At 39.5% G+C, this 26,114-nt stretch overlaps 5 protein-coding genes across 7 annotated transcripts; 2 read left to right on the top strand and 3 right to left on the bottom strand.

Moving 5' to 3' along the window:
• Window positions 1-2,794: 2,794 nt before the first annotated feature.
• Window positions 2,795-5,023, bottom strand: cradd (CASP2 and RIPK1 domain containing adaptor with death domain). Its single transcript, XM_072453973.1, has 2 exons — window positions 4,667-5,023; window positions 2,795-3,286 (listed from the first exon to the last, which is right to left on the bottom strand). Exons 1-2 carry the CDS (start codon window positions 4,959-4,961, stop codon window positions 2,973-2,975), a joined length of 609 nt encoding a protein of 202 aa, XP_072310074.1. The 5' UTR covers window positions 4,962-5,023; the 3' UTR covers window positions 2,795-2,972.
• A 755-nt stretch (window positions 5,024-5,778) lies between these two features.
• Window positions 5,779-10,379, bottom strand: socs2 (suppressor of cytokine signaling 2). The gene is made up of 3 exons (XM_072453974.1): window positions 9,896-10,379; window positions 9,408-9,610; window positions 5,779-9,310 (listed from the first exon to the last, which is right to left on the bottom strand). The coding sequence occupies exons 2-3, from the start codon at window positions 9,523-9,525 to the stop codon at window positions 8,835-8,837; spliced, it is 594 nt and encodes a 197-aa protein (XP_072310075.1). The 5' UTR covers window positions 9,526-9,610; window positions 9,896-10,379; the 3' UTR covers window positions 5,779-8,834.
• Window positions 10,380-11,452: 1,073 nt separating this feature from the next.
• ncaph2 (non-SMC condensin II complex, subunit H2) lies at window positions 11,453-15,212 on the top strand. The gene is made up of 19 exons (XM_072453577.1): window positions 11,453-11,608; window positions 11,687-11,788; window positions 11,869-11,930; window positions 12,019-12,091; window positions 12,176-12,232; window positions 12,305-12,384; window positions 12,465-12,631; window positions 12,706-12,818; window positions 12,875-12,955; window positions 13,025-13,088; window positions 13,163-13,261; window positions 13,336-13,380; window positions 13,469-13,539; window positions 13,619-13,733; window positions 14,262-14,348; window positions 14,443-14,492; window positions 14,603-14,704; window positions 14,773-14,922; window positions 15,020-15,212. The coding sequence occupies exons 1-19, from the start codon at window positions 11,501-11,503 to the stop codon at window positions 15,149-15,151; spliced, it is 1,758 nt and encodes a 585-aa protein (XP_072309678.1). The 5' UTR covers window positions 11,453-11,500; the 3' UTR covers window positions 15,152-15,212.
• A 517-nt stretch (window positions 15,213-15,729) lies between these two features.
• On the bottom strand, window positions 15,730-17,753 carry sco2 (synthesis of cytochrome C oxidase 2). Its single transcript, XM_072454273.1, has 2 exons — window positions 17,634-17,753; window positions 15,730-16,631 (listed from the first exon to the last, which is right to left on the bottom strand). Exon 2 carries the CDS (start codon window positions 16,617-16,619, stop codon window positions 15,810-15,812), a length of 810 nt encoding a protein of 269 aa, XP_072310374.1. The 5' UTR covers window positions 16,620-16,631; window positions 17,634-17,753; the 3' UTR covers window positions 15,730-15,809.
• A 1,541-nt stretch (window positions 17,754-19,294) lies between these two features.
• On the top strand, window positions 19,295-26,110 carry LOC140367457 (coiled-coil domain-containing protein 136-like). Of its 3 annotated transcripts, none has more exons than XM_072453940.1 (10): window positions 19,295-19,449; window positions 19,800-19,980; window positions 20,417-20,710; window positions 21,032-21,106; window positions 21,188-21,487; window positions 21,561-21,681; window positions 21,779-21,977; window positions 22,057-22,191; window positions 23,001-23,115; window positions 24,344-26,110. In XM_072453940.1, exons 2-9 carry the CDS (start codon window positions 19,929-19,931, stop codon window positions 23,103-23,105), a joined length of 1,281 nt encoding a protein of 426 aa, XP_072310041.1. In that variant the 5' UTR covers window positions 19,295-19,449; window positions 19,800-19,928; the 3' UTR covers window positions 23,106-23,115; window positions 24,344-26,110. The 3 variants fall into 3 exon arrangements, with proteins under 3 accessions (XP_072310041.1, XP_072310042.1, XP_072310043.1); XM_072453941.1 differs by having other exon boundaries at window positions 21,564-21,681; XM_072453942.1 differs by lacking the exon at window positions 23,001-23,115.
• Window positions 26,111-26,114: the final 4 nt, after the last annotated feature.

The following is a 26,114-nucleotide window of genomic DNA, read 5'->3' on the forward strand; positions in this document are numbered from 1 at the left end:
CACTGGCTCCAGTGGCTCAGAGAATAGACTTTAAAGCAGCTCTGCTTGTGTACAAGTCTCTCCATGGCCCAGCACCAAAGTACATCTCAGACATGTTAGTGACATATGAACCATCTCGGACTTTGAGGACCTCAAGGACCGGCCTCCTGCTGGTGCCAGAGTCAGTACTAAACATGGACCGGCCTCCTGCTGGTGCCAGAGTCAGGACTAAACATGGACCGGCCTCCTGCTGGTGCCAGAGTCAGGACTAAACATGGACAGGCCTCCTGCTGGTGCCAGTCAGGACTAAACATATACCGGCCTCCTGCTGGTGCCAGAGTCAGGACTAAACACGGACCGGCCTCCTGCTGGTGCCAGAGTCAGGACTAAACATGGACAGGCCTCCTGCTGGTGCCAGTCAGGACTAAACATATACCGGCCTCCTGCTGGTGCCAGAGTCAGGACTAAACATGGACAGGCCTCCTGCTGGTGCCAGTCAGGACTAAACATATACCGGCCTCCTGCTGGTGCCAGAGTCAGGACTAAACATGGACCGGCCTCCTGCTGGTGCCAGAGTCAGGACTAAACATGGACCGACCTCCTGCTGGTGCCAGAGTCAGGACTAAACATGGACAGGCCTCCTGCTGGTGCCAATCAGGACTAAACATATACCGGCCTCCTGCTGGTGCCAGAGTCAGGACTAAACATGGACCGGCCTCCTGCTGGTGCCAGAGTCAGGACTAAACATGGACCGGCCTCCTGCTGGTGCCAGTCAGGACTAAACATGTACCGGCCTCCTGCTGGTGCCAGAGTCAGGACTAAACATGTACCGGCCTCCTGCTGGTGCCAGAGTCAGGACTAAACATGTACTGGCCTCCTGCCGGTGCCAGAGTCAGGACTAAACATGGACCGGCCTCCTGCTGGTGCCAGAGTCAGGACTAAACATGGACCGGCCTCCTGCTGGTGCCAGAGTCAGGACTAAACATGTACTGGCCTCCTGCCGGTGCCAGAGTCAGGACTAAACATGGACCGGCCTCCTGCTGGTGCCAGAGTCAGGACTAAACATGGACCGGCCTCCTGCTGGTGCCAGTCAGGACTAAACAGGGACCGGCCTCCTGCTGGTGCCAGAGTCAGGACTAAACATGGACCGGCCTCTTGCTGGTGCCAGAGTCAGGACTAAACATGGACCGGCCTCCTGCTGGTGCCAGAGTCAGGACTAAACATGGGGAATCTGCATTTCAGTTTTATGCAGCTGAAATCTGGAACAGTCTTCCTGAAGATGTGACTCTGACAATGTTCAAATCTAAGCTAAAAAACAGTTTGGTTTAGCTGTGCAAATGACTGAAAGGATTTTCTTTGTATTCTTCTCTTTAATGTCTTGAACTGTTTTGTGATTTCTGTTATGTCTGAGTGATTTGAATGCATTTTTTCGTGTATGAATTGTGCTCTACAAATAAACTTGCCTTGCCAATTATTCTGTTGCTTAACTCTCTGAGGGTTTCTCTGAATTGTAGAGATAATACATAATCACAATATATGAAACAAATTACTACTTTATCTGTTCACAAGGCTTCACATGTTTAAACTAAAACGTTTCATGTATGGATTACGACTATGGATAGACAATAGTATCAAGATACTAAAATGACAAATTGCATACCAAGTAAAAGGCTCAATACTTTATATAAATTCTAATATTGGATTAATATTGAGTATCAATATCAATTGATCACCTAAAATGTGTTTTTTAATAATATTAAATTAAACATTAATTTCACATTGTGGTTACACAAGTTCTGATGAAGATAAATAAATAGAAAAAATAAATGCAATCCAACTATCCATGAAAGGTACATTTTTGTTCAATGTATGTGATTTATTATTTATAAATCAATGTATGTGATTTATTTTTAGGATAAAGTACAAATATAGTTTCTATACCAGTTTTAGCATCAATCAGTATTTGAGCATCAATGTTTTGAACAACCCTGGTAGTACAGAATAGAATTCTATATGAAGTTTCAACCCTTATATGCAAACCAGAAAATAAGAGAAACTATGTGTCCCAGTTTGGAGGAGCAGGATAATAAAAGTCTCAGCAGCAGAAGCTTGTAAATGCTTTGTGTGAATATAAAGCTCAGTGTTCACAGCTTTCTGGGAAAGTCACAGGACTCACATGAAGTCGTCCGGTCACGCAAAAGAACCACTTTCTTTGTCTCTTTTGAGAGACTTAGCTTCAACCTTAAACTTAAATCTTTGTCTGTTCAAACATGGTTGTTTTTAATGACTGGTGTAGAATCTGTCTGGGGCCACCTTAAAAAAAAGCCTGACACAAACAGAAAGCCAGGAACTCCACCTCTTCAGACTGCTAAGAAATTAAAGTACATTATTAACAGGGGAAGACATACACTCACATACACAAATCTAAACTGCCTGCGAAAGTATTCCAAGGACATGTGGGTATTTGTTAATAGATGCAGTTCCACAGATTATAACAAATATTTAATACTCCTTTTATCACCGCACATACAAAACACTGGAGGCAAGGTGAGTGAAGTGTCGTGCCCAAAGACACAATGACAGTATCAAAGGTGGATAATACTTAGTTATATTTGCTTTTCAGTATTGTCTTCTAACACCATGCTTTTACCTCTACTTTAGAAATATTTAATTTGAGTAAAAGTTTTGGTTACTCTCCTACTGTGAGTACAGTAATAAAAGTGTAATAAAAGTGTTACATGAACAACATTATTTGCTTCAAACTCTTACCCACCTCTGAACAGTAGGCACTACAGCCACTAGTGACCACTATTCTCAATCAGTACAAACCAGTACAAACCAGGCCCAGCTCAGCTTATCTTCCGAGAGCTGACAAGATCCGAGTATTCTCAAGGTGGTATGCAGTAAGAGAGACAACCGCGGATACCAAAACATCTTCAGCCACAGCCAAAGTCAAAGAGAAGATATGTGACCCAACCTGTTCCTGCTAGAATTCACAGAGAGTTTGAATCGGTTTGAAGGGCGTCAATGAGCACAGACGGGTGGATATCTGCTGCCTCTAAACTCTTGATCAGTCGCTGGACAGTTGCCCTCTTCCCTTGTGCCCTTCTCCACTGCACAAGCCCCTCTAGAGCGGCCCCGTGCACGTCCCGCTGGTGGTCGTCTCGGCAGCGGTACAAGTCCTCTGTGGTGAGCTCAAGGTCCAAAAGCACAGCCTTCCACTGCCCCCCGAGGAGAGCCGCGATACGGGAAAGCTCGCGGTCTGTCGGCACTCTGTGGAGGATGTGGTCACTGAGACAAACATCGTCTGTGAAGAAAATAACAATGGATTGAGCTGCTTCATGAGTTAAGACAAATCCAAAATACACTGCCTGACAAAAAAATAGGTACAAGCCTCCTACTGGATAACTGCTGCATGGGTGATGATCTTTCAACTGCATAAACCCAACTGATGCAGGGAGTCGCTTCTGATTTCTGGAACAACCATGTGGAAAGACAAATCCCGTGGTCATGGAACAGATGTCAGTATGTTTGAGAAGGGTTAAATCATTGGCAACAAGCAGAGAACTCCAGTGAGTGTGTTTGGGACGAGCTGGAGAAGGCAACACAACAATGCCACAGCAAATGTGTGTGGTAATCAAAGATAAAGGCCATACAAAGAAATATTAGAGAGGCGTGGGACTTTTTTTTTGGTCAGGCAGTGTACATTTAAAGTGTTTTTGAAAAGTGACTCTTGAACTTTGCTCACCAAGTGCAGCCTCTAATATTATCAAGCACAATAAACGGACTTAACTAGAGACATTTTACTACTACAAACAACTACAAACATTTTCTTATATTGATTAAAAAGTTGATTTGTTTAAAAGTAATGTACATATGTATATATATACATGTGTGTATATATATATATATATATATATATATATATATATATACATTTTCTACCGCTTGTTCCCTTTTCGGGGTCGCGGGTGACTGGAGCCTATCCCAGTGACTTCGGGCCTTAGGCGGGGTACACCCTGGACAGTGGCCAACTTGTCGCAGGGCTGACACATGAGACAGAGACATAGACATTACAGACAGTTCACACTCACATTCATTCACTAGGGCCAATTTAGAGTCACCAATTTTTACCTAACACATGCATGTCTTTGGATGGTGGGAGGAAGCCGGAGAACCTGGAGAGAACCCACGGTAACACGGGGAGAACATGCAAACTCCACCCAGAGAGATCATGTGATGTTGGTCTGGTCCAGGAATCAAACCCATGATCTCCTTCTTGGGAGGCAAGAGCGCTAACCGTGCACCCTATATATATATATATATATATATATACATGTATATATGTGTGTATATATATATATATATATATATATATATATATATATATATACATGTATATATGTTTAGTATTAATTTACAACTATAAGCAGAACATGACATCATGGTTCCAAGAAGTAGTGTCTTTATCAACAAGATGTAGGTCTTGTAGCTCTTTGAGCAACTGATAATATAATAGATCCATGGGAGCAACCTATGCACCTACAAGAGTGCTTCTGCTAAAGGCAGAAAATATCTGCAGAAGTGTTTTTTATAAAAACTATTGTGGCAAATAAAATATGACCAGTTACAACCCCCTCTGACTTCAGGGGCGGTCATTAGTGACACGAGTCTGGTTTCCTCTGACCTGGGGCCCCCGGTTCATGCAGGGTCTGTAGGTCCCTCTGCAGTGTGTCTCGGACCCAGCTGAACTCGTCCAGAGATTGGAGAAACACGTGGAGGGCGCGGGGCCCTCGGGTGGACAGGATGTCCAGCAGCTTAAGGACTCGGTGTTTGTTACAGGCCTGGGACTCGACTACCTCCACATGAGCCTGGGTTAAAATGCCTTCTTGATATAAAAATTGCACGATAGTTTCGGACAGGAGCTGCTCAGACAGCCACAGTCTGTGTTTTCTTAATAACTCTATGTGTCGCTTGTCCATGATCGGATCAGGCAGTGAACCTAAGCTAACTGCTCCTGCTGTTGGCAGCGAGTTTGTTATTATGTCCGACTAGAAACAACGACCAAGTGGAACCATACATTCATTGATAATAACCAGTCTTATAGGAGCTACAATCAATATAAACGTTGGGTAACTGTCACCCGTGGGCTTCAAGTGGTCTCCCTTGTTTTTAAAACCGGGTTTTCTGTTTGGGGCTTGTCTGAAACCACCCACCCTGTTACCAGAAAGAGCTGTGACATTTCTGGGAAATGTTTTGATGTGAGTGAGTCTGAGACATATTAACCAACTATGAGGCAACAGCTTCGAGAGTTTTTTCTAAAATATTGGCTATCCAGATGATCCAAGTGTATAAATGGATTTGCATCAACTTAACACCAAAAAAAAAAAAAAAGTTGATCCTGAACTGACATATAAAGGAATGTTAAGTTTGTGCAAATTTTATTGAATAAAAAGAAACACAATAAATAAATAGGTATGCATATATATATATATATATATATACCCATACAATTTTACTATGATAACTATCACATCTCATACAATATTGCAGTTTTTGTTATTTTTTTATCCACACAAATGTTTTGGCTTTATATATATATATATATATATATATATATATATATATATATATATATATATATATATATATATATATATATATATTATATATATAAAGTAATATATATAGTAATATACAGAGTACATATCACTTTTGAAAAATTAAACTCAATCATCAAATCTTGTGACGCTTCAATGCATTGAACTGAAAAGGAGTTTTCTTGTTATCACAGAAGAGTTTCCTTTTGATTTATTTATTATTTATTTTTTCCAAGGAGTGACTACAACAAGCTGGACAAAGTCTACCATGACCAGTGGCTTGTGTATGTAAGCATGGGCTAGTGACGCATGATCAAATCAACAAACATGCGTGTTTTTCATTGACATACTCTCGAAACCTTATTCTGTGAATCACACAGTCACAAGTTCAACAATTAAAGGTGCACAATGTAACTTTTGTAGCAACAAATTACAAGTCAAATTTATGGCGAGGCGAGCACACACACGGTAAGTATTAGTGTTTTTACTTTTTCTTCAGAATCAGACAGTATTGCCATTGTCAATTAACAAGTTCACAAACTAGGAATTTGCTGAAGGATTTTTGGGCACATAGGCTTTACTAGACAGGACAGTGCAGTGTGAAATGAGGGTCAGAGAAGGGAGGACATTCAGCAAACTATTGGAGAGAGAGGAATCAAACGCACTATGAGGGTTTTTTTTTAGCAATAAAAAATGTAATATTGAATGAATGCAACATAGATAAGTTGATGCCATACTATGGGACATTATAGGCAAAGCAATAAAAACATTGGAGTCAAGCAGGAGGTAGACTCTCCACCCCAAAAATACATACATCGGTTCTGCTTAACTGAACAGCGCAGCCGTCGCCCAAAAACGATTAAATGTTGTTTTGTCTAATGCGCTACAAGCTTTTGTCACATAAATGACCTATTTTAACAAGGTAGACAATGGTTTGGAGAGGTCATCGTTCCGTAATGATCCGCGACAAAAGACTGTTTTGCAAATGGATTAATATGTTTTAATGTGAGATTTTTACTAAATTTTACACATGAAAGCTTAAGTAATGGTGCCTGGGGTGAAAATACTTTACTAGTACCATTATTTTAAAAAAAAAATTGTAATTACTTCTGTCTGATTCATACAAACGTATGCACTGTATAATCCAGATGATCATTATTTGATAACTACATCGTATGACGATTATTTAAATAATTAGATGACAATTCAATAATCATGTCCGTGTAATCCCTCATTCGTCCAGGAGTGTTCCATTGTAGAAAAATATTCAGTTGTTGTCATCTGGACTTTGTTTTTTTGATGGGTGTCGGATGAGTGCCAAAACTTTTTGTTTTTTCCTAAAAAAACAGAGTCCAGATGACAACAACTGAATCTTTTTCAATAATTGTCAACAACCAATTTAGTAATAAAATAATCGTTTCCTGGACTATACACAGACAAAACATGCCACGAGAAGATATTTTATGACTGAGACAAAGCAGCAATTACATTCAAATTGAGTCAATTTTTGTTGAAAACCCTTTTTTTGGTCTGCATTTCTCCATCAGGAGAGCGGAATCATCTGGGGCAAAACATTTTTATTGATTAGCAATCAGCCATTGATTATTATTGGTCATTATTTTATGTTGCACCAAATCACCAATTTTGTTCATTGGCAACGGCAATAAACCTTTTCTGATTAAAACATAGAATAAAATTGGAGCTACTTCATGCCACTGAAACAATAGCCCAAAAGCAGTAAACCTTATTTTAAAAAAGATGAGCTGCAAGAAATAAATAGCATCGTAAAACATGCAAAGTGTTAGTAAGGGATCATCTCAAAATGGGTTGAAGCTGAAAAGACTGGGGGGGGATTGAACCTACATTTCGTCTTTTTGTTGCTTTGAAGCTTCAATACATCGTTGTGGCAGTAATTGTTTTGAAATGCTAAAAAAGTCTTGTGCGTACGGGGAGCAAGGCGGATACGTGCGGGGGATCACGACACGCCGTGGCCAGCGCGAGGAGCGGGGCTGGTGCAGAAAAGTTGGAAAAGCTTTTTTGCGGAAAGACGCGGCACAGCAAATGATCAAGAGATTTGGCTCTAGTAACGTGCTACGCACTGCCCGGAAGAAAGAAACAAAACAAACCCCGCATGAGGTTTCGGCCAATCACAGAAGACGTGAGATTCTCACTCAGACAAAAGCGCATGTTCTGCTTCTGTCATTCAGACATATCTAAGGTCTAAACTCAGGCAATTGACAATTACAGGTTTTGACATGAAACATGAGTTTCTCACTCTCTCATCCTCTTGAGACCATCTCAATGTGGTCATCTCACAGTTTGGGTTGAATGGGACGATCGTAGGGCCCCTAGGGCGACAGGTGACATTATTTGGAGAGTTCATAACTTCTACTGATAAACAGTAGAAGGATGTTCAGGGATGTTCACTAGAGGTGAGCAGGGTCTATCAAACTACTATTGTTTTATCAACGCGTAAAATTTTATGTGAAGCCAGACAAAGTCTTCAACCTATTTTGAGATGATCCCTAAGTTAGTATCATTAATGAGCCATAGATTAGGGTGGACAATAAACAGAAATTTAGATGATTGCCAAAGTTGTTTTGAAGATGTACTCGCTATTGAAATCTTGCACATAATTTAAAGTAACAGCAACAGCAAATAGAGCAGTATAAAAATAAAAAGCTATGTTATAAACTTTCAAATAAGGTTATATTTCTGCCCTATTGTGAACAATTTTACTGATATTTAACATTTGTCTCAGAACTAAAACTCCATTAATAATATCGTTATTGTTACTAAGATACTCCAAGAAAGTAGTGAGATAATATTTTTTGTCAATATTGCCCACCCCAGTCGTAGATGTTAATTACTCAACTCATTCAATCAATCTATATCTTCAATATAGTAATTACCGTGGCAGCTCTAGGTGTTATGCTGTTTAAGTTGGAAAAGTCTTTGGATTTGTGAAGGCAAGTGAGCTTAAAAACACAGATGTAGATCATTTCTGTTTGCACTGTTTTCAAGTCTTATACAGTAAAATTATGACCAGCATTTTAAACATATAGTGTTCTACACAAAAATAACACAGTTTTACACAAGCTTGCAAACAAACCCTATTTTTAATTAATAAATACTTACTTAGAATGTGTCAACAGGTCCAAAAAGAATAAAAAGAAATAGCACTCGTTAAACCTCAGTTACACAATTGAATCCATTCTCCTACAGACCTGTGGCCCTGGCCCAAGATAGTTGTTGCTACACATTATAGGTGTAGTCCAGAAGGTAGTCCTTGAGTCGGTTGGGTAGGGGCAGAGCTGGGATCTGCCGTGTTGTCCTATTAATGGCAATGCGGCTGAGGTGCTGCAGTGATGGTGTGGCGGTGTACACAGGTTTGGTGAGGAGCAGCTGCACTGTTCCATTTGGAGGTGCTGATGATTGACAATCTGCAGTAGTCTTATCATCACTATTTCTGGACAACTTAAAATAGTGTTCTACCAGGTGAACAACACTGTCAAACTGTTTAAGTTTTGGCTTGACCAAAACAACAGAGTCCAATTTAAATTTTCCATGTTTATACTCTATGCGCAAGTTAGTGGGACCTGCCGATGTTACAGCGGAGATGGTGAATAAATAATCCCTCTGAGAGCTGTCCCGGACCAGGAATGTGCCTTCAGTGGCATCCTGGAGGATTTCTTTGGCTTCATTGGCAGTCAAACTGCCCCAGTACCAGCCTGAAATGGAAGACACAACACACTTGTTAAATACAGGAACTCATGTGAGTAAAGGTATTCTGAGGAAGCTGTAGGTCAAAATATCCTGTAAATTGACCTGTGTTTTTCAGTTCCTTCATGGCTAACGCAATGCGGCTCTCGTCTGATTCCACGGCCCTAGTGTTGGTGTCGGCTCGTCTGTCACTCTCCGGAGCCTCAAATGACTGGCAGGTCATCGAAAAGATCCAACCATCAGCCTTTTAGTGTCGGTCCTCTCACACCTCAGGGCTCATACTGCAGCAACAACTGCTCCTCTCTCCCCTGAAAGACAGTACAGATTAAAGTATCAAAATACACATAAGAATATACATAGATTTCATTTGTATTCATTATTATCTATTCTTACTCTTACTCTAGTCTTGTTTTAGTATTAGTAGTTGAATTAGAACGCCCTGTAATGTTAATGTTTCTTTTTATTACTTGGCCTTTATCCTGAATTCACTTTTTGCGGCATATCTTAGATTGCCTTCTTTATGTGCACACAATCGTTTGATGAGCAGTATTAATATAAAGAATGTCCATAACACTAGGGGGTCGTGCACTTACCTTGAGCGCTGGTCTGAAGCGTTGTCCGTCGTCCGCGTGGGTCACTCCTCCGTAACAATGACAGGCGACATGACACCAGCCCGAGCGCTGTTAAATGTGTTATATACACACATCGTTGCCAGGTTTGTTGGTTTGTTTCCCCGCGATAGTCGAGTCTAAATGGCCGACTTTCGTTACACACTACGACATTGCATCTATTGGGGACAACAGGGTGGCTGGATTAATCTTCTGTCCATAAAGAGCTTTGCGCAAAAACAACGTTAATTGCAAAGTCAAACCCTGAGCGCGTCCAAAACGTGATATGGTCCGTCCATGTTTCTGAAGGAACCTACTCCATCGAGCAGCACCCTGGTATCACAAATGAGCACACAAGAAACAAGCGTTTCCAGGAACTTTCCAGGAAAAAGGGCACGTGGGTCACACACACTGGGCGATTTAAGGTAGTCCAGATTACGCACAAGCGCCGTCACATGCAACATTATGCAGCTTTGAACCGTAACTGTGGCAAACGCGGAGGTCTGAGAAAGGGACGAGCGCATAGCCTGCTTTATAAAGTGCACACACAAAAAAAGAAAAAAAATATAATAATAATCGTGGTAGCGCGATGGCACTCAAAACAACTGTCAGCGCAAATCAAGCGCCGATGCTGGAAGTAGAACACTAGAGACAATCACCATGGCAATTTACAATAACAAATACCCTGTCATCCTGTTACTGTCAACATTATTCTCCCCCAATAGATGTACCATTAAAGATATACAGATAGATAGATGGATTATGTTCTATTTTTCCATGTTCTATGTTATACATATTTTTTGCCCTGCTTACAATTACAAGATGGCCGCCAAAATTGTCACGACAACAGAGTCCGTGCTATCTAGACTTTTTTATACCTTAGTGCTCGCCAAAACTTAGCCAAAACGCATTCCGGGCTATTATTAAGAACCAAATGTGTTCGTCTACAGTTCGTATCGTTAATGCAATATTTATTTCATCATCGTTTGACAAGCTTCCGGTTCTCTCGTGTTGGCCCATTGAGCCGCTTGTCAGTTAAATGGATCGAGACTTGTCAGTAGGGGGCAGCAAAGGGACTCATTTTGAACTTGCACAGGAAGATGAACATAGCGCGCGGGTTGTTTGAGTCGTCCTATGCTAACAGCAACACAACATTTAGCAGGCGCCCGGTCTGTCTTCACCGTAAGTATATTATATACCGTAAGTAACGTTAGATTTTAACACATTGCCCGCGAAGTTCTATTTACTCGAGTATTTACATCAGAATAAGGTTTTTTGCCACTGTCAATGAACAAAATTCACAAACATAGGAACTTGTCCTGTTGATTCGATGCAACACAAACAACACAACATTGAACAATTGATACAAAACATTGAACAATGAATAGCTACCAGATATATGAAAACAAATAAGTAAGTAAAGTTAAACACACATCACACAAACACCTAAAATGTTGTATTAACACTTCATTACTTTAGTAAACAGACACCCACAATTGACTAGTTGCAGCATGAGCATGTGTGTGAATATTAGTTTGTTGTTATGCATTGGTGTGAATATTGGTTTGCTGTGTATTTCCACAGTGAATCATGGAGTCCACAGAGAGTAGATTTGCTCACCTGCTGCAGCCCATCAGAGAACTCGCTAAGAACTGGGACGTGGACATAGCCTTGGAGTTAAATGATTATCTGGAAGAGGTGGAGTAATGGCTTCTTTGTTGTTATCATAGATTGTTTATATTTGTATTTTTCAATTTGAGTTGTGTTCTTCTGTAGCTTGATGAGATGTGCATCACATTTGATGAAGGTGAAATTAAGCTAAACTTTGCCGAGGCTGCCCTGCTAATTCAGGGATCTGCTTGTATCTACAGCAGAAAGGTTTGGAAAAGTGAATATTGTAATATCCCACCTTTTAAACTATGTGAATATGTACCGTATATTTTCACTGTCTTTTTAAGGTTGAGCTTCTGCATAGTTTGGTCTACCAAACCCTTGGGTACATTAATGACAAAAACAAAACGTGAGAAAGAATGCACTATTGTATAATAGTATATTAATAATAATATAAAATAATAATGAAATAAGTGTTGTTGTTTTTTCTTTTGTAGAAAAAACAAGCAGGCCGCACAATCACAGAATAGTGCGGAAGAAACGGAGCTCAATAATGATGACGATGCTTTGGTAAGTATTTTGTAAAGAATTTTTGATTTACATTCATAAAAATGCTTTACAGTGTAAATGCCATTGTCATTGTTTTCACTATAGTTTACAGAGTTTGAGATCAATCCTTCAAACTACAGTCAGAATGTGGATTCCTCCACAGTGAGTGTTCCATAGTCATTACATTATCAATCTGAAGTTGTAAGTTGATTCCTGTTCTGAACTTTTGTTTAGGCAATTAATGATGTTCCTCTTCCTCCTGAATGCCTGATTCCTCCAGACACCGGGGCCAAGCACAAGCTTCCCCTTATTAAGTCAGGACTTTTCTTTATGCGATGATGTAACCCTTTGTCAACAACATATTAAATCATAGTTTTTATTCATGTGTTTTTAGTCTCAAAGGTGAGGTTCTGTACAGCCAGAAAGACTTCAGGTTAATTACCTCAATTCCAGAAAATGATTCCATTCTACTTGACTTGGCCTCTGCTGTGTCAAGGGAATTAATGGAGGAAAATCTGCACTCTATGGGAGACTTTACAATGAGGCAACCCCAACCCAAAGGTACAAGTTTCTATCGCGTCGATCATAATGATAAAAGTGTCATTTTTACTGTAAGTCTGCGTCGCTGCTTGTAGAGGATGCTCCAGTTTGTGCAGATGTTGACGCAGAGGATGACTTTCTTCCTCTGGAGGATAATGGTGGCATGGAGGTGGACCATGGAACAAATGAGCATATTGAAAGGCATCAGGTCAGATTACACAATACATACAGTCTTGTTTCTCTTACTAACTCCTGTTTTTAAAGGCTCCATCTGAAGGTAGAATGATTAGAGAAAGACGCCAAGTAGGAGCCAATAAACCAAGGAATGAAGTACAGCCCCCTGAAGTACTTTTATTATTTTGATAGAGATTTTTGTTACTGTAGCCATGGTTTACTCATAGATTATTGCTTTAGGTATATGTGTGGGAACTCCATAACCCCTACGCAGCTCTTGTGGAAGAGAAGCCTTTTAAATCTGGTATTATTAAAACTTCATCTATCTCGTGACAGGAGAACAGGATACATTTTCAAATCTTTTTATTTTTTTTTCAGGCAAGTGCTACAAAGTTCCCGAAGGTTTAGATGATGGAGGGAAAAGGAAACGAAAACGTCCTGTAATACAGGACTTTCAGCGTTGGTTCAGAGGAATTTGTAAGTCTTAACCATTCCTTAACTTTTGTTAATTTTAATTTATATCAATATGGATTTTCTTGCTGTTTTTGTAGTTGATCCTCCAGCGCACAAATTGAAAAATGGTCCCTCCTTTATAGGTAATTTTTTTGCATATTTACCAATTTTATCTTTTTGTACAATTAAATCTTGGTTATAAAATGTTTTTTGTTTTGTTTTTCTTTACAGACCTAAACTACATTTACTTAACAACAGTCAAAGACAAACTTAAGACCAAAAAAAGGATCTGCAGGAAAGCGGTAAGGGGCCGGGGGTTTCTTTAAAAGGTCAAGATTTAATTATTCAAAGTAACAGTCCTTTTGTCAATTTTATTTATAGGGTGTAATGATTTCTGACGAAGAACTAAGACAAACCCTCCTGCAGGCAGCAGACACAGAAGAACAGAGAGATGGGGAGGATCCTGTAGATGAAGTCGTTCATCCAGGAATCCTGGGTAAAAGGAACAAACACATAATGCACAGGATATGCCCTGTATGTCATTTAGGGCACATTTTGCTTTGCTCATGTTCTGTTCATAGCTTCCATTGTTGCAACAATTGCATTGAGTTTGTCACAGTTAAAAACTCGTACTTTTTGCGTCTGAATTCAGAAAGTTTTCTGGTCAGTGAGAGAAAAAAGTTGTGCTGTAAACATCAATGAGATGGATGAGAGCTGAAAGCACCTGTTCTTCTATTCAGTGCACGGGAAATGTTTCTTTAGATTTCCCCAGCTGTGATGTTTATTATTGTGGCAGTTGTGAAAACGGTCTGATACTTTCATCATTATTATGATAGTGCCTCAGTGGTTGGACCTTTTGTCTACCGATGCAAAGGTCAGCAGTGCATAAGGTCTTTGTGTTAAGAAATTAATTATGCCCAAGATTAAGAGACATTGAACATTTGGAAAAATGTACAAGACTAACTAGATTAACAATGTTATTACACAAGGAACAACTGCTCATGTTTGTATGCATTTTTAAAAGGTGACGACAACTCTGACAATGAGCATGAAGGGTTTCTTGATGATGATCCAGTTGACTTTGGAGCTGTGCCTGACTTCATATCACCAGGTATGACACCTCTGCAACTTCAGCTAAAACGCATACTGTACAGTTTGTTTTGAAAGGTCTTAAGTTGAATGTTTCTTCTGTATATTATTTGCAGAAGATCCAAAAGATGATCTGAGTTATGAACAACTTGTGAAACTGCGCGTTGTGAGTAATAAATAATCCGCATGGTCTCATTTTACTGAAAGATATGCTCTTTGTCTGGCGAAACATGTATCTCCTGTAATACATGTGCACATTTACCTCTTGATGTGCAGGAGCAGCTAGTGGTGAACTCGAGGGGATACACTCAGGAAACCGAACTATCTCGTAGAATTAAAGAATGGGAGAACCAAATCAAACCTACGCTGGCTTTGCAGGTAACTATGAAGTCTAAAAGCAGTCCTAATAAAAACAGTCATACATTTGTTTCTCTTATTACTTTTAGGAAGAACGCCCGGCCTTTGATATCCATGATTACAGTGACAGGATTGTAAATGCATTTGATGGTGTTGGCCAACGCAGACCCTTTTCTTCTTTAGTCTCTGGATTGGACAACTTTGACGTGTGCAAATACTTGTTGTCCACCCTGCAACTGGTAAATACCAAACACCTGAATATTGTTTTAGTGTTCAGTATAATGTAGAAAATTGAATACAATCGAGATATTTACGCTCTGCTTGTTCTTTTGTTAGGCTAATGACTATACTGTGGAGATCGACAGTTTGGATGGACTGGAAAAGAGTGTAGATTCAATGGGATTGACTCTTCTTAGTGTTCACAGAGCCACCGAAAGGTTTAAAAACCTTCAAGCTGAATCATCATGACCCTATTATACATCCATATTTTGATATTTAAACTTCTGTATCGCGTGTCTGTTCAACGCTTTTTAATTATAGATTAAAGTAAATTAATGAAATTGTAAATTGCACCAATGTACCGCTTTAAAAAAAAAAAAAAAAGAAAACAAACCTGAACTGGACACTCAATTTGCCTTACTATAATGAACCATCAGCAATTAAATGCACTCATTCGTACGCCAGTGTAGAAATACTCTGGAAGTGTTTTGCTCAAGGAAACAGTAATACCAATTTGTGTTTGTTTTTTCTCACCAATTCAATAAATGAGAAAGTGTTGGAACTATAAGAGGAAAAAAAATAGATTTCAGTCAGAAATCCCCAGGCAAATAGTTTCTTCTGTAGTAGTATTTTCTATACAAATGTAGTCTTTATTTTCTGTAATTACATCCTACAATCCCTTCTAGTACTCTTAAAGCAATATTTTGTATTCAAATACTTGTTATTGATGCCATTTTTTTTATATTCAAACTATGAAACAAAATATAATCAGATTTTTATTTTGTGTTGAAACAAAATAAAGTATACACAATTTCACACAGTTCTGCACTAAAATCTTTTTTTAATGTATATCTTTTCTGGCCCAAAATATTTCCAGATCAGCCCTAATGTAATCAGATTTGTGTATTCAGATGGTAACATGTGTCTTCATGTGGTTTCTTATGCTTTCTGTTATTTGTTCCTGGCTCTTCATCCTATTGTAATAATCCAAGAACAGTCCATCTGGGCTTATGAGGTAGATGAGGATGGTATGATCCACGATGTAGTCTCCGTCCTCATCCTTGGGTCCAGGATTTGCATAGACCCTATAGTCCCTTCCTGCGTGCAGCACCTCCTCTGGTGTGCCAGTCAAACCAATCAGGCGCGAGTGAAAGTCTTTGACATATGCGGCCAGAGCTGGTACCGTGTCTCTCTCTGGGTCCACGGTGATGAAGAGTGGTTGTACTTTAGGCAACGACTGGTCCTGATCAAGCACAGACACAACAGCACTTAGCTTCTCTAGCTCATCAGGGCAGATGTCTGGACAGTGGGTGAATCCAAAATATAGCAGCACCCAACTCCCCAGAAAGTCTTGCTTGGTCCTGCGCTGCCCATTGTGGTCCACCAGACTGAAAGTACCTTGTCCCAGAGCCACTTGCTTCAGCTGATTTACACGCTGCAACCGCAGTTTTTCGTGTTTTTCTAAATACACATAGTACCAGGCTCCAAACAAGCCACCTCCAAAAAGTATTGTGACTAGCAGACGTGACGCAAGCTTTATTTTGGTCGCATTTCCAGATGGCCTTTGCTTTTGAGAGCAGAACCTTCTCTGGGCCTGGTTTTGGATTTGATGTGGATAAAACCTGACAAGCTGTGTGCCAATGGTGGGCATTCGCATGTAGGAACATCTCTGTAGTCCTCTGCACAGATGCCTCAGGATACATCTCACGCCCAACATGTCTTCACAAAGCTGCAAAACATAAAGGTCTGTTTACAAAGTTTGTACGGAATATACTGTATGGACCACAAAATGGCATGCAAACCTCAGTGATTCATGCAAGAGACAATGCAAGTTATTTATAAAGCACAATTTGTACACAAAGTAATAAAAGTAATTCAAAGCGCTTAACAGAAAGCTGTGCTGTAAAAATCCCAATACAAACGACAAAAAAAACATGATAAAAAGATGGACTATGTATCATTTCTACCTCTTAATGGAGACACAAGGTGTCACCGCAAGGTCATGTTATAGGTCAAATCTGTGGAGATTAGTAGCATTACGTATTGTTGAGGAATAACAACACCTTCATGAGATAAATACAGGATAGATGCGCCTAATGTCATACTTTGGATCATTTAATCTCCAAGAGACAAGGAGGGCCACCAGAGTTATATTGCACCATTAATTTTAATATTTATATTATAAATTTTAATATAGAGGCCTGTCACATCTTCAGGTAGACGGTTCCAGGTTGTAGCTGAATGAAACTTAAGTGCTGATTCCTCATGTTTAGTCCATACCCTGCAAGTCTTCAGAGGTTCATATGGTATGGCACTAATATCAGATAAATACATTGTACAAAAGCAGAGCTGCTTTTAAGTCTATTCTCTGAGCCACAGGAGCCAGTGCAGAGACCTGAGCACAGGACTAATGTGATCGTACTCCCTGGTTCTAGTCAGTATTACCATGTATTATAATCACAGGTCAGGACCGATCAGCATTGCTCTGGATGTACTCTTAACTGTCTGGTCTTGTTTGACATGCAGTGAGCAGACACGAGCTAACGTAACAAAAAGGTGAGGCCAAGTCAAGTAGAATGGAAAGGTGTCTTTACAGTTTGAAATGTTCAGCGAAAATGAACGCACAGAATAATAATAGGAATAATAGTAGGTATAGGATAGGATATAGGATTATAGGATATTATAGGATAATAATAGTAATAATAGGAAATAGAAACATGTCCAACCTTACCAGACAGATGAAAGTAACCTCAGCAGCACCAGTGTCATGCGGCCATGCAGCGTTATGTACCGGGTGACGTCAAACACGTACTGAGCATGCGCGTGAATGTAAATTGCATAAATTGGAAACGCTAGCAGATTCGACACATATTCATTTTAAATTATTTAAAATCGAATTTACAATACATTTGCATTACCTGTGTAAAATTCAATGATAATTAGTTATTGTAACTTCCCGAACTGCCCGCAAGTTTCGATGAGCCTCCACACCATTAATACGATTAAGAACATTAATATTAGGTTGGTACAACCTCACAATGTTTGAATGTTTTTACAGTAAAAAGTAATACTTTTTATTATTATTTACTATTTATCAGGAAGCCTGAGGGCCAACAAACATTGGTCTGAGGGTCGCAGCTCCCGTGCAACAGTTCGGACAACCTTGGTTTAGACAGCAATGTTTTGAGGAGTTCTTTGGTTTAGACAGCTTTGAGATGGGAGTGCTAACCCCAGAAGTTATGAAATATTCTGTGTAATCCCTCACTCATCCTCGTCCAGGAGTGCTCCATTGTAGAAAATCTGTTGTAGACACTGTTTTTAAAGAAACAAGATGTTTCCTCTCTCATCCAAGGGTCATTCTCAATCTGCAAATCTAGGCTGAGAACTCAGATATTATCCTACTGAGCAAGCCCTGTCACCCTCACAATTATAATAACGCACGAGAGTTGTGGCGGCTGCTCCAGCTGGTTGATCCCGTTTGGAGTTCACGAGCTTTACATTCGTGACCTCAGAGCAATTCGGGTAAAGTCGAACGCAAGTCTGCCCCGCGTGGCCGCGTTCAGATCAACGTCAATCAATCGGCACTTAATGGATCAGGTCATTTCCTCTCGAGGAGGAATGAAAGCCTGATTCTGATTAAAAAGCCATTTTAAGTTTATAATGTTAACCTAATGCCCTGTGTGTCAGAATGATAGAAAAGGAGGATTATTGGTTGCCATAGCAATTTAAAAGTACACAACGTTAAATAAATCCCACTTTTGAAAAGCAGATGGCATATTTTGGTGCACTTTACTATGTCTATGTTGTTTAGAACAGACGCTTTTTTATGACCACGGCAAGTGATCCAATAAAAAGTGGATAACTTGCCGTTTTAGAGACTTTATGAGCCCACTCTGCACTGGAAGTCAAAGCACTGGAAGAGGAACTTTTAGGACTACGACAAAGTCTGGGGAGTAAAGTCTGGTAATGCGACACTCGGCTGTCGACTGCCATAAAACAATAACAACAACAACTTAGTCCTCTCCCGGGACGATGTACCGTGTCCAGTTGTATGAAATTGGATTAGGCATAATTGCCTTGAAGGTGGACAGAGCTGGCAATAGGCGGGATCGAGTTTAGCTGCTGAAGGATTTCTGGAGGGCACTTATTATATGTAATTTATATCAATTTATATCTCAAACCAGCAGCAAGATAAGAGGAATTTGCGTCATCAATAGATTTTACTGGAGCTTGTCTAATGTCTAATATTCTTCTATTCGTGTTTCGTTATTTTTTGGTACAATTTTGTCTTTGTATTGACACTCAACTCTCTGCAGGAGTTACTCTGGGTTATGAAATAGTTAATAGAGAACGACACTGAGGCTCATTACATATTCATGTCAGGGTTTGTCTGTGTGTCTGTCTGTGCATCCAGTGACGTAGTCTCTGCATCACGCTGGTGCTGAGGAGGAAATGTGGGACAAGAGAGACAGATCTGCAGTGAAGACACAGGGAGGGAGCAGGCAGGAAGCAACATCAGTGCTGCAGGCTGCATCACACGAAACAAGGTATTTATACATCCTTTCTGTTCTTCAGCTGACACATGCTCTAGAAAAGATACTTTAGCAGTGAACAACAGACAGAGCAGAGCAGCTTTGTATGTCGTTCTGGAGGAAGGTCATACACTACTGGTGGCTACATCCATATGAGGTTTGACATTTGTTTATTGTTGACATTTAAAACTATTGATCAGCATAATAGCAATCACTTTTTTATGTTGCTAATGCTAGCAATAGCATCATTTTGGAATAGACGTCTTGAAATGGTTAAAACAGCAGCAAAATAGCAATAGCCTTGTGGTCTTTTACGAAACACTATCATGATGGACTCATTTGTTATGTTCCTGTCTCGGCAGCAGCATGAGAAGACCCAGTCTGCATCAAGTCTGAGGACCCCCGCCTCCCCTCAGCCTCAGCCAGTGTGTGCTCTTCACACCAGCACCTGCCTGTGTCCTGTCTGCGCCAGTGCTTCATCCATTGGCTCAAACATGGACGGATTTCGCCTGCCCCCAGTGATAGAGGAGATTGTTGACCCCTCTGGTTGGCCTGATTTTATTTGATATTAATCAAAATATTCAAGTGTATAATGATATGGAAAATAATTTATGAGCTTTTCAACTTCGAAAGCAATATTTTTACCAAAAGATATGTATTCCTTTTCAGCTGTAGACAGTAAAATGCTCTTAACATTCTATTTTTGTAAGGTAATTCTGAAATTTGTAAGTACCTTGATTGAAGGTGATGGCTATAATGAAGTGTGGAGACAGGAGGGTCATCTATTTATAGAATCAGCCATGACGACAGTAGAGAAAATCATGGGGATCATCATTACTGTCGAGACTGGAGTTAAAATGGTAACAAACAAACAAAAATAACAAATGGAGGACATTGTTTTGCACAGTTTTGGGAAGAGATATTTAGTAGTTGAAAAATGGATTAAAGTTCAGAAAAAACTTACTTCTCTGCTTTGCAATAGGTGACCTGTGTGAGCTAAAGGAGGAGAAGCCTATCATGCTGGGTGAGACGCTGACAGCCAAAGAGCGCGAGTCCCTTGAGGAGAAGGACATGCCAATGGATGAGGAGAAAGATGAGGAGGAGAAAGAGGTTAAGGACGAAAAATGTGAAGACACCATGGAAGGAAGAGAAGAAGACATGGACGAAGAGCAGGAGGTGGAGGAGCTCAAGGCCCAGGTGGTGCAACTACTGCTGGAGCTGGAGGAAACCAGAGAGGTGTCCCAGAGGCACGAGGAGAGTTTTCTGGAACTGCAGGGTACATATTTGGGATCATATTTAAAGAAGGCATATTATGTTTTATCTTGTAAATACAAAGAAGTATGATATAATGTATGATACTGTATTACTAAATAGTAATAACGTATCACATATAAGTTTACATTGAATAATTGAAAACCGCAATATTTTCTTTTCTAAAATGACTTACCGGTAATAGAAATGGATTCAGTGGCTTCTTGTTCTACATGATATTTTTTCAGGGCTCTGGGCGGGGCGAGGGAGTAGGAACTTTCTGAGCACTTGAGCCTCAAAGGCCAGTTCAGGATCACTCATGCATGAATACATCTGTCACTTTTAGGTCTTCTAGAGGAAGAAAGGCTAGCAAGTGCTCATCAGGCGGAGAGTTTCACCAGACAGATTCAGAGGCTACAAGGTGATTATTTTAAGTTGACAATGATTAAAGAATTACATTTTACATACCCTTTCTCTGCTTTGTCTTATGCTTGTTTTCTAGCTCAGCTGCGGTCTGTGCAGGAGGAGATGGATGGCATGGAGGAGGAGAAGGAGAGTGAGCTGGAGGAGGTGCAGGAGGAGCTGCGCTCTGCTCAGGAGGAGGTGCTGATACTGCAGCAGGCGGCAGAGGAGGCGGCAGCTGAGAGAGAGAACGACATTGCCTCACTACAGGAGGAGCTGTGTCGTGTTCGAGCTGAACTACAGCGCCTGTACGTCACCACGCAAGAGTATGAGCTGGAGATCACCTCTTTGAGGGCTGAGATCTGTATGAAGAGCCTAAGCCCCACAATGGAATCACATGGTCTGTGCATTTAGATACATGTCACTATTAATTTTATGATAACACACAATAAATAAAACATACTTTTGGACAGGAGACGTTACGCTGCTGAAGGATGAGGTTAAGTCTCTGAAAGATCAACATAAGTCATTAAATAATGACAACAAAGAGCTAAGTCTTAAAGTTGAGCACTTGCAGCAGCGACAAAGAGAGCTGTAAGTTTTTTTTAATCTCATGGGCCATGTTTTCAGAAACGTTGGACCATTACGAACGTCCCATGCATATCAGGTTGAACACTATTTTCTTTAACAGCCATGGAGAAGATGTCTACTTGGCTGTTCGGGAGGAGCGGACCCCTAAAGATGCATGTGAAAACCCACTGAAGTCTGACACGTATATCACTCTGCAACTGTCCTGTGACAAAGTGCCAGATGACTCCATTCAAACGCTCAGTGACCTGAGGGGGCAGCTGAAACGAGCAGAAGAAATTGCTCAGAAAGTACAGAAAGAAGTAATAATAGAAGCTCTAAACTTAATTTTACATTGATTGACTTGAGAAATGTGTCATCCATTTGTCACCTCCTTCACAGTGTGCGGGTTTAAAGGGGGAGCTAGTTGAGCTGCAGCAGCTCTATGACATCAGTCAGCATGAGCGAGCTACTCTGGAGCAAGAGTTACAGAGATGCAAGACCCAAATTCAACAAGTGGCAGGAAAGAAGTCCCAGGTAAGTCTTTTACAGTAGAAACTGCCCTCAGTTATTAGATGTGGAGATTTATTTTCCATAATGTGAGCTTGCATGTTGATTAAATAAGCTTGGCCACGTTATGGCACAAATGTAAGAGGTGGGCGATCTGACAATATTAAACTGACCCTGTAATGATCTTCCAATCAGAAGCAAAATAAAAATGCAATGAGGCATGAACCTATGGAACACGGTGTCTTTCCTATAGCTATAAGAATATGTTTTGCCAAATCGCCCAATCCTATGGCACATTGTCTGCATCAGCATTGTGGGAACACTTCCTGGCTCCAACTCAGAATTTTCTTAATGTCTCTCCCCTCTCTTTACCCCATTTCACTATATTATCCCATCAAAGAAGACTTTAATAGACTTGGGCAAATCTCCCCTCTTTGTTTTTAAAAAGTTTTTTTACACAGTAACATTTCTTTTGGTGTAATCTGTCTTCACTGGGCATGGATTTATGTATTTGTTTGTTTGTGTGTGTGTTGTATGTAAATTATATTGATTTGAAAATATGAAGAATAAAGTGAGACTTGGAGGACAAAGACATTTTTCACACCGTACTCCGTTTCCCACATTTGATTTTCATCAGAAATGTCCCCACATTATCCTGTTATTATATTGCTATTGCATGCTTCTTCTATTTCCAAATACATTTAGTGTCACTAATATTTGGTTTATGTTTGTATACTTGCTTGCTTGCTCTGTCATCGCATCTTCAAAGTTTTGTGATTATTTAGTTTCCCTCCTCGGCATCTCGTCCTACACTCCTCCTTTTGTCTTCTCTTCAGACCAGCACACGTCCGTGTGAGCCCCCTGTTCTTTCCATACCCCTCATAGGAATGATTGTTATTGTGGCCTTGATTTGGTGCTGGTTGGAGGAGCTGGCGTCATAGAGGGGACCAGGTATGGCCTTGTCCTTACTTCTCTATGGGGTGCAGTTTGTTTAATTCTTTGGTGAAAAACATTTTGTCATCTGTCACAGAAGTACATATCGAAGGACAGGGGGCTTCTGTAGTGTTCCCAGTCTAAGGCCTTAAGGGACTGAAGGTTTTTTTCCAATAATAATGGACAGAAATCAAAGTACTCAGCCAATCACGTCGTATGTGCCATTTATGCCCATAATCGTGTGCACATTGATAGACCTACTGTTAAAGTGCATATAACAGGTCAGATCACTCAATTTAGCAAATTGTCTATGATGCAACATATTTTTTTTATTATTTAAGATTTTGCATTTAACTCTAGTTTTCAATACAAAGTTTTGGAGAATTGTATGTTTATTTTACTTCCTGATTGGAAATGAACAGAAATGTGACATAAGTAGAGGTAATAGGTTGGGTTCATGTGACATCGAAACATTATCTACGCCCATAGTTTAAAATTGAGCTGGAGGACGGGTCAGAACTCTATGGTAGAAATCAAAATGCACAAGTTTTGTTTATGGTTAATATCTGAGGTTAATATACAGGGCCTATCCATCTAAACTAAAAACAGACAAAGTTTAATATTGTCCCTGTCAAAATGGGCCATAATTCAATCGCAACGTTTGTGTTATCATAAGAAAGAACTATAAGACACAAGATGAATATGTTTGTGAATGTGGACCGCTTGATTTGACTCCACATTGCCACAGAGTTATTAGCCCCGCCTCCATCTGAACGACACCATCAAATTCTAGTACGTGGACAGTAAAGGATTATCTTATCTTATAACTGTGACCATACTGCACAGAGTCAGAAACTTAATTTACTTAAATTATTGTTTAAAATAAAATTTCATATTACCTGTGCAGCACTTTTGAAAATGGCTGTATAAATAAAGTGGATTTGGATCTGTTCCGATTGGATGGAATCCCTCTACCTATGTCATCATCATAATTACCATCTCAGCGCTGCCTACTATATATATATATATATATATATATATATATATATATATTTATTTATTTATTTATTTATTTATTTATATATTTGTATGTTTTTGTTTGTACTGTTCTTTCTATATTTCACTTGCTGAATGTAAACCTGATTTATTTATTTATTTATCATGAGCCCACTAAATAGAAAAACATGAGCACATATGCAGGTTACGTCCTAACACTGGTCATGATGATGATGTGGTGTTTTTGCAGACAGACTCTGAAGGCTGGGCTCTGACAGTGGCGGTGGTTGCTGTGGCAGCGATTGCAGTTCTGGTCATCCCCAGTTTGACCAGAACCTGAGGACCAAAGACACCCAGCGAGTATCATCCAGTGCATTGCCCTCAAATACTCTGTGTGTCTGCTTCTTGCATTGCTCCGTTTGTGCACCACTGGTTAGGACACATGTAATGCTGTGGCCATAGGTCTCTGTGCTCCATTGAAGGCAATGTTGAAGTTCTTTGCACAGCTGATTGATACACGTCTTTTAAAATCACATTTAAAAATACACAAGCTACAAGGCTTACAGTAGCACAAACCTCAAATTATGTAAAATCTAGATTTTTACCACTAGAGGGCAATAATCTTCACCTCTACTTGGAACGAGGCAGTGCAGTAGTACAGTAGATTTGAATTGAATAGAATTCCGTGGCTAGTGGGTTTTATTGTTGAATACAAACTACCGGGTTTCAACCTTTATTGTTCCAATAATAGTTTGCACTTTTTTGTGCTTTCAGACGTGTAAGGCACTATAAGAGCACCAGAGTTTATGTGACGAGTTCCATTCATTTTTGTAGCAATTAAATGAGCAAGAAAAACAACTGGGTAAATAGCTTTATTTCTGTATTTTACATTGTATTTTTATCACTTTGTAGGTCTGATACTATATCTTAATGTTTACACTGACCTAGTAGCATGGATAATTAAAATACTCTTTATTTTCATCAAGAGATTGTTTATGATGACGGGTTTCACTGTGTCAGATTTTGGACCATTTATTAAACATTTCAGAGGGATATTTTTTAAATTATTATTATATAATTTGAGTTCAAATATGTAAATAAGTAGTGTTGAATAGGTTGATTAAGATAAGACTTTTTTTCTTCTTTTTTTTAAAAACATGCGCCATTTATTTAATTATTTTTAAGTTTAAGTTACACAAATGCTGACTTTTTGATGTTTACATATTATATTGCCACATTAGAAAATTACTAATTGAGCTGTGGAGATATTTATTTTAAGTATGGTCTATGATGAATTTTTGTAAATATCCTATAGTATGACACCACTGAAATGGTTAAGTACAGATGACTTCCCCTGAATGTAAATTATTAATGATAGATAGATATAAATAACATTTTGAGTTTGTGTATGGGTCAATTGTTTGTTTTAATTAATCTAATGGATAGTCTCTAAATTGCATAAAATATTCCTTTTAAGTTTCATCTTAATCACGTAGAGTTTCTTTGTGAGGAAATTCTGTTACTGTCCCTTGCCTTCCATGTTTTTAGTGCATGTTTTAAAGTTGTTCTAGAAGGTTTACGTTGCCTCTGGGAAATATTGTATGTTATGTTTGCAATTACAGTACTACATCTCTCAAGAACTTCATTAGACACCGCCTATGTTAAAATTGTCCTAATGTAGTTAGGTCAAATTATGACAAATGATTATGTGAAAATTACCAATTTTCTGTCACAATCTGTTGCATGTGACTCAGTGATTCTGCATGACCAAAGCCTGAGTGTAGCATGAGCACCCAATTCACTTTAGTGACTGCTTTATTACTTGTTTCGTCCAGGGAAATACATTACGCAGTTTTCTTGGCTTTTCCCCTGTATAATACGTTAAACTCCAATCATAGACCCAGCTCCAGAGTCTATGATGACGTGTTTGCTCTGTTCCGTCTGTTTGGGGTGGTGATTTTGTAATGTACTTTGTTGTAACTGAATTAAGGCCTAATAAAAGTCAAAGACTTTTGGAGATG

Source organism: Eucyclogobius newberryi, unplaced genomic scaffold (genome assembly GCF_026437365.1).
Source record: "Eucyclogobius newberryi isolate DKJ021-1_F unplaced genomic scaffold, fEucNew1.0.hap1 SCAF_2, whole genome shotgun sequence".
Classification (NCBI taxonomy): domain Eukaryota; kingdom Metazoa; phylum Chordata; class Actinopteri; order Gobiiformes; family Gobiidae; genus Eucyclogobius; species Eucyclogobius newberryi.